This window comes from Erigeron canadensis, chromosome 9 (genome assembly GCF_010389155.1).
Source record: "Erigeron canadensis isolate Cc75 chromosome 9, C_canadensis_v1, whole genome shotgun sequence".
Taxonomy (NCBI): Eukaryota; Viridiplantae; Streptophyta; class Magnoliopsida; order Asterales; family Asteraceae; genus Erigeron; species Erigeron canadensis.
In genome coordinates this window covers 8,499,860-8,507,478 of record NC_057769.1, presented here as the reverse complement: position 1 = coordinate 8,507,478, position 7,619 = coordinate 8,499,860, and the positions used below count along the sequence as shown (strand labels likewise).

The following is a 7,619-nucleotide window of genomic DNA, read 5'->3' as shown; positions in this document are numbered from 1 at the left end:
CCCAAGCTGACCCACCTTAACCTGATTCAGCCCAAGTTAACCCACCCCAAGCTGACCCAACCGAACCCCAAGCTGACCCAATCGAACCCCAAGCTGACCCAAACCCGTAATCTACATTTGTGTAGATTTAATCTACATCTGTGTAGATTATGTGTAAATTGTGTCAAGCTAACCCAACCCCAACCTGACCCAACCTGACCAGCCCCAAGCTGACCCAAACCTGACCCAAAACCCAGAACCCATAATCTACATTTGTGTAGATTATGTGTAAATTGTGTCAAGCTAACCCAACCCCAAGCTGACTCAACCTGACCAGACCCTAAGCTAACCCAAACTTGACCCAAGCTGACCTAACCCAGAACCCAAGCTGACCCAAAACCCATAATCTACATTTGTGTAGATTATGTGTAAATTGTGTCAAGCTGACCCAACCTGAACAGACCCCAACCTGACCCAGACCCAAGCTGACCAAACTGATTATGCTGACCAACCAAACTGACCCAGACCCAAGCTGATCAGAACCCAGGCTGACCAAGCTGACCAACTAAGCTGACCAACCAAGCTGATCAGAACCCAAGCTGACCCAAACCTGACCCAAGCTGACCCAACCCAGAACCCAACCTGACCCAAAACCCATAATCTACATTTGTGTAGATTATGTGTAAATTGTGTCAAGCTGACCCGACATGAACAGACTCCAACCTGACCCAGACCAAGCTTACCAAACTGATTATGCTGACCAACCAAACTGTCCCAGACCCAAAGTGATCAGAACCCAGGCTGACCACGCTGACCAACCAAGCTGATCAGAACCCAAGCTGACCCAGACCCAAGCTGATCGGAACCCAGGCTAATCACTTCAGAAATGCTTGATTTATTTACCAAAATGCCACTGCACATTTTTTTCATTTTGACACATGTCGCGTTCTGATTGGTTCATAGGACCTTCTCTCCCTTCTCTCCTTAAGACACTTTCTTCCAGGATATATATATATATATATTATATATATATATAAGGCTGTTAGGTACCTAAACCTAAGTTTAGGTGTGGAATACTCACGTATTATATATATATAAGGCTGTTAGGTACTTAAACCTAACTTATTCTATATCGTAACTGTTTTTTATTTTCTTTTAACAAAGATTATGAGAACCTTTATATTATAACTTGGTGTTCATATATGTAACCTTATTCTATATATAGATTTTAAAAAAAATGCTAAATAAAGCGGTAGGGCTTTACATAGCTTGCATAAAAAGTTTATAATTTTTGTATACCGTTAAATTTTATGATAAGTATATACCTATTAATGAAAGCCTTAAAAATTTCATTTAATAAAACCCTAGATTTAATATATTTTTTTCCACTTTCCTTGGAAAAAACCTTTGTTTCCTCTTTTTACTCAAACACGAATCCAACTAATTAGGATTAGATTCAATTCTAGTCTAGACAGAGAAACCCAAAACATTACTAAATACGAATATATATATAAAGAAAACTATTTATTATACACATCATCACAATATACACACAAAAAGAAAATTGGAAAAAAAAAACACACCAAAAGAGAGAGTCAAACAGAGATCACAGTGTGTGTAAGAGAAAAAAAAAACAAGACAACAACAAAAGAAGAAAAACATTAATGGCGGAAGAAGAACAAAAACCTCAAAAACACAATAAGGAAGAAAGTGTAAAGCTTTTTGTAGGTCAAGTTCCAAAACATATAACAGAATCTGAACTTACTTCATTGTTTCAACAATTTGCTATTGTTGATGAAGTCAATATTATCAAAGACAAAGCCACTCGTGCTTCCCGAGGTAACTTCTTCTTACTCTTTTATTATTTATTTATTATCATTATTATTATGTTAACTTCCGGATCACATTCCGTGATTTGCGGGGTTATTGTGTTTTTAAATCATTATTATTATTGTTATTGTTAATTTGTTGCAAAGTAATGCAGACTGTTTTCTAGACTTTTTTTTTTTTTTTTATGGCTGTTAAAATATATTTACATTAATTTGTGTTTTTATTAATCTATATATAAATATAAATTAATTTGGTGGTTGTTATATGTATAAATTTCAGGTTGTTGTTTTGTAATATGTCCATCAAGAGAAGAAGCAGACAAAGCTGTTGATGCGTGTCATAATAAGAAAACTTTGCCTGGGGTGATTATTACTTTTTCATATCTTTTTAACTTTATTTTTTTCTAATGTTATTTTAATTGTTATTTGTTACTACATTATTACACATTGGGAATATTTAAGTATTATTATTATTATTAGTTAGACTGGATATAAGTTCGATAAGAACTATGTTGTGCTAGATTGCTTGTTTGTATCTAGAAAAAAAATAAAGTCAATTTGAACCTTAGGAATATATAGTACTACTTATTATTAGTTTGAGGTGAGCTACCTAATCACCTCATCATTATTATAAATAGGGTTTTGGTACATGATTTTAGAGATAGTGGTACAATATATATATTTATAATATTTTTAAGGGTGTTCTTATTTGATTGCCCCCTTATATTTATATATATATTACACATTGCACGACTGTGTAAAGCATGAAGTTATTCTATATCGTAACTGTTTTTGTATGTACATGTCCAATAGTTAATGTAAAACAAGTTTAGGATTTTGTCGGGCTAATCTAGGCTTTCGGCAAAGGGAAGATTCCATAATATAGCAATGTACCATACAAAGTCATCCACTTTTGGTAATTACGTCCTAACCTGGTAGTTAGATTGGTATTTTGGTAATTATAGTTTGCGAAAATTAGTTATTAGCGTAGAGCCGTAGACCATAAGGGCTATAGTTAATCTGTTCAGATATGCATAAACGTATTGTACCTTAATGTTTATCCTTAGTTTCCCGAGGCGGCAATTTTTTCTTTTATTATGTATTTCTGAATATATTAGCAATAACCCTTTAAAAACTTTGATTATTATGATAGTCTATTACAAAAAAAATATAAGTTAGCTGATCAGGGCATATAAAAACTACAATTTACAAAAGTGGACCTGTTTGCAAAGTACGTTGCTATTCTTAGACGTTTTCCCTTTGCCATGTATTTAACTGATTTTCATGTTGGGGAAAATGTATTACTTCTCATGGAGGACAGGGAGTATCATTTACTAGAGAAACACGCCCTTTAATAGTATGAAATTATGTTGATAGAAACTACTTTTAATGACTATAGGTCACATTGAAACTAAAATGGAAATTACTCTTGATTTCCGAGTGCATAATTGTGGCCATCCCTTTTGAGATTCTGCGCGTCATACGTTTTTGTTTCCCTGTGGGTTAAAGCTTAGCTTCTACATATGATCACATTATCAATATCAATTATCAAGTATCAAGTCATTAAAGTTTTGATGTGTGTATTTGTCAATGATTTTGAGTTGATATTGAATACGTTGTATATATAACAGTATATATTATGTGTTGTGCATCAGGCATCTTGTCCATTGCAAGTGAAATACGCAGATGGTGAGGTAGAAAGACTAGGTATGACATGTTCATTGCATTGCATTTTACATTATAACTGCTTTTATTTTGTCTACTCCTTTTACCATTATCCAGTATCTGAGGTAGCAGATTGGGTAACACGTCAAAAGGGGTTAGATTGGGTTGTCTTAAAACACCTGTTGTCTAAACCTTTTTAATTTGTTAGTATGATAAATTTTATTACAAAATCATATTATATTGATTAAGTAAGTTGTATAATGTTATTTAGAAGTTTGTATACTTGTATGCATTTTGGGCAACTTTCGACCGTTTTGACATCTGGCTGGTTGTCTTCAAAAGAATCTGATATTGTCTCCCATTTGTCCTGTTAAGTATATAGTATAACCCTCCATGGGTCCTAGGCCCAATTGGGGTTGCCCGTCAACTTAAACCTCATGGGTTCAAGTCTCACTCGAGAGAATTGGTGTAATCATTGGGTGGTTGTAGGTGTGAACTTTGACATAGATAAAAGGGCAAAATCTAACCCAAATAGACGTATATAAGTAGCTGGGTCAAAACTGGCGCTTCCATATCTTTACAGTATGAAGGTTCACTTTATTTTTTTGATTAATCACTTATTGTGTTCCCTGTTCTTTGTTCAAGAACACAAAATTTTCATTGGTATGCTTCCCAAGAATGTTTCCGAGGACGAAGTTTCAGCATTATTTTCTCAATATGGAACCCTAAAAGACCTTCAAATCTTGAGAGGTTCTCAACAGACAAGCAAAGGTGCAGTAAAAGTCTTCTTATCTCAAACTAATAGATACGATCTTATAAAGAGCTCATGTAATAAGTAATAACTCAAATGTATATTTCATTTATGTTTTATTCACTACTGTTGCAGGTTGTGCTTTTGTGAAGTATGAGACTAAAGAGCAAGCAGTTGCAGCTATAGAGGACCTTAACGCGAAGCATAAAATGGAGGTGTGTCAGTACAGTTGATATTTAGACTTGATTACCTTTTGCAAAATACAGTTTGTTATTAATTAGCATGCCATTTTGTCTCACTTGCTGCAAAAAGATCATACAGTGACGTAACTTTGTGATCTGTTCTTTATTAGGGTTCAAATGTCCCGTTGGTGGTCAAATGGGCAGACACGGAAAAGGAAAGGTTAGCTCGAAAGGCTCAAAAAGCACACTCATTGGCTGCTGACCCCACACAGCATCCATCTTTATTTGGAGCTCTGCCAATGGGTTACATTTCACCATATAACGGTTACGGATATCAGGTTTGCTTTATTGTATGCATTACTGTTTTATTTGTAGATATGGCCAATATTTTTAGTTGCATACATCTTTTCTATACATAGGCTGCTGGATTTTCCATTTTTAAGTTGGTGCTTGGTTTGCAGTAGTCACTATGGGTATGGGTTTGATAATAGGCTATAAGGGTATAGAATTGTAAACCCTGACAGACCTTTAGGTAAGTATGGACGATTCCCAAGTTTATGGGTATCAATTCCCAAACCCATTCCGTCAAAACAGAAATACCCGAACACTTTTTGGGCCAATGCCCCCAATAAACCTACTTTTTCTTTCTGTAAAAGTTGCTTATGCATGTAGGCTGCTGGAAGTTACGGGCTCATTCCGTATCGGCTTCCTCCAGGGCAGAATCGGCTTTCATTCCCCAATGTGATTCTGCATGCAAACCAAGGAAATCCATTGAGAGGTGGGACCCCAAGGAATTATGCAGTGCCTCCAGCTAGATTTTTGGGTTCTGCTTATCCAGCTGTCCCTGGAGCTCAATATCCTCTGACATACCCTGGCGGGATGATGAGTGGTCCTCCTAGCCCTGTACCACCACTGGTCGCAAACAATTTTGCTGCAACATCTTCAAATGCCAGTTCAAGTCCCGGTGACCAGATTGAAGGTTGAAGATCTTTATTGCTTTGAATCTGTGTATTTTTGGGTGAACTTCGCAGTGGAAAAATGGGCGGGTTGGGTGACTGGTTGAAGCAGGTTAGGCCAGTTTGCCCCAAAATCCGTATTATCCTAAATTTTTGAAAGTTGATAGCTATGTAGTGTATAATTTTTAGAGCAATCTTATTATGTCAATAATAATCTGATATCTTGAATAAATAATGAGTTAGCAGGCTTATGCATAAAATTTCCACTCTCGCCGACTCTCAACCCTTTTGACTCCTTTCTGTCAAGCTATTTTGTTAAGAAATATTTACCCATTTGACCTGTTAGCTATTAAAAAATTACCTCGAATGATCTATTCATTAGTAAACGTGAAAAAATGGTCACCTTTAGTTAACATTTTCTCTTTCCATTATTCATGCATGCATAAGGTGTTTGTTTTTTATGCAGGTCCACCTGGTGCGAATCTATTTATATACCATATTCCTCAAGAATTCGGTGATGAAGAGCTTGCCGATGCCTTTAAAGAATTTGGAAGGGTCTTAAGTGCTAAGGTCTTTATTGACAAAGCGACAGGTGTTAGCAAATGCTTTGGTAGGGATTCCACTTTAGTAATTGTAGGAAATGGCAAGATGGGTGGATTCGTAAAAGGATTTGGGTTGAAACAGGTCATGTTTAGTATCAGCCAAAACTGGTCAGATCTGGTTCAGTTGATCCGAAAAACTATTTTATTCTTTTCAAAAAAATTAGTAATAATGTCTTAATAATGGCAAGATGGGTGGATTCGTAAAAGGATTTGGGTTGAAACAGGCTCCTAATATATAGACTTTGGTTGACTCATAACCCTTTGTAGCATTTAAACGTGTCTCTTTTCACTATATATTTTCTTGATTGTTTGAGATAAATACAACCAAATTTGGTCCTCTCGTAAGCAAATGGGTCGAAGTAGTTTTTCATATACTTGTGGCTCCTTTACTTTTATGCTTCTAATTGAAGTCATGTTTGCAGGCTTTGTTAGTTATGATTCCTCAGCTGCAGCAGAATCTGCAATTAATATGATGAATGGATACCAGTTAGGTGATAAGAAATTGAAGGTTCAACTCAAAAGAGACAACAAACAAAACAAGTCGCAATAGTTTAATGGCAAGCCGTAATGGCTGCTGAACTCTACGTAATTAGCCTACATACAATCTAAACACGGGTGGCTTTGTTAAAGTAGTTGACCAGAAAGCCCATTTCATCCTGTGTGTCGCCAAACCATAAGATTGAATCCCCTAACACTTGTAATTCTTGGTTAATTACGTGTCACTGTAATCTGTAATTGTGCAACGATGGAACTCGTATAGTCATTGACTTTCAATTAATTTATTGATTCTTCTCTTTAAAGCATCATCAGTAGTGTAGTGTTTGACAAGCATTATTGAGAATAAATATTCTTTTCTTTCCTTTCGACCATGGTTTTACAATCTGTATTCGCTCACATTTTTTCTTTACAGATAAAATTGGTATGAGTATTAATGTAAAAATGTTTTATTTATATGCGCTTAATGTATATGTATGCACAAGTATGCTGTCATCTGCTTCTATAACTTACAGAATTCCTTTGTCAGAGCTCGACGAGTTTGGCAGCTGCAGCGTGCATTAAAATCACCTGCAAAACTCTCCGAGCAAGTCTTTGCTTGTTGGTTTCCACTTCAAGTTTCTAAGGTGAGTTTTAAATGTTATTATTGCGACCTGAAAAGTCAGAATCAATATATGTATATAATCAGTCAAGGATGGTTAGATGATCTTATATCATATATAGTGGTCAATTTTCTCACAACTCTTTTTTTTGCATGTTCCTCTAAATCTGATAGTTTGGTTTACACATTTCGAAAGTGATAAATGAAATCAATAAAACTAAAAAGGTCCTTTTTGGATGTGTTTTTGCTGTTTATAATTGTCAAACATTACATTGTCACGGTATTGAGGCATAAACCTGTGGAATGCGATATTGAGCAACTTTCTTTGATTAAAACCTCCTAAAAGCTGCAAAAATCGAACATTCTTTCGAATATGGCTGTATATGAGATGTTGAGCAACTTTCTTTGATCATTGAGAATAAAAGTCAACATTTGCGTTATTGGTTTTAACTTTTGGAAATTGGAATCCACTGATCACCTTTTTTAGCCGCCAAAATTTGCACTTTTTGTAATAGACATGTCTTTGTTTGGAAACTTTCATGGATGTGGCATTCCCCCA

General features: G+C 35.5%; 1 protein-coding gene across 2 annotated transcripts; it reads left to right on the top strand.

The window, feature by feature from the left end:
• The first annotated feature begins 1,515 nt into the window (after positions 1-1,515).
• LOC122581853 (RNA-binding protein BRN1-like) lies at positions 1,516-6,767 on the top strand. 2 transcript variants are annotated; one of them, XM_043754160.1, is made up of 9 exons: positions 1,516-1,818; positions 2,089-2,171; positions 3,464-3,515; positions 4,119-4,244; positions 4,360-4,439; positions 4,577-4,744; positions 5,079-5,385; positions 5,829-5,954; positions 6,387-6,767. In XM_043754160.1, the coding sequence occupies exons 1-9, from the start codon at positions 1,644-1,646 to the stop codon at positions 6,512-6,514; spliced, it is 1,245 nt and encodes a 414-aa protein (XP_043610095.1). In that variant the 5' UTR covers positions 1,516-1,643; the 3' UTR covers positions 6,515-6,767. The 2 variants fall into 2 exon arrangements, with proteins under 2 accessions (XP_043610095.1, XP_043610094.1); XM_043754159.1 differs by having other exon boundaries at positions 1,518-1,818; positions 5,829-5,972.
• The last annotated feature ends 852 nt before the right edge of the window (positions 6,768-7,619 follow it).

What these genes read in the sequence shown, in the direction of transcription:
- LOC122581853 (XM_043754159.1), top strand. Translation starts at nt 1,644, where the DNA reads ATGGCGGAAGAAGAACAAAAACCTCAAAAACACAATAAGGAAGAAAGT. An exon ending in TGGTGAGGTAGAAAGACTAG is followed by an intron (nt 3,516 to 4,118) that starts GTATGACATGTT and finishes TCTTTGTTCAAG; the next exon opens with AACACAAAATTTTCATTGGT. An exon ending in TTCTCAACAGACAAGCAAAG is followed by an intron (nt 4,245 to 4,359) that starts GTGCAGTAAAAG and finishes CTACTGTTGCAG; the next exon opens with GTTGTGCTTTTGTGAAGTAT.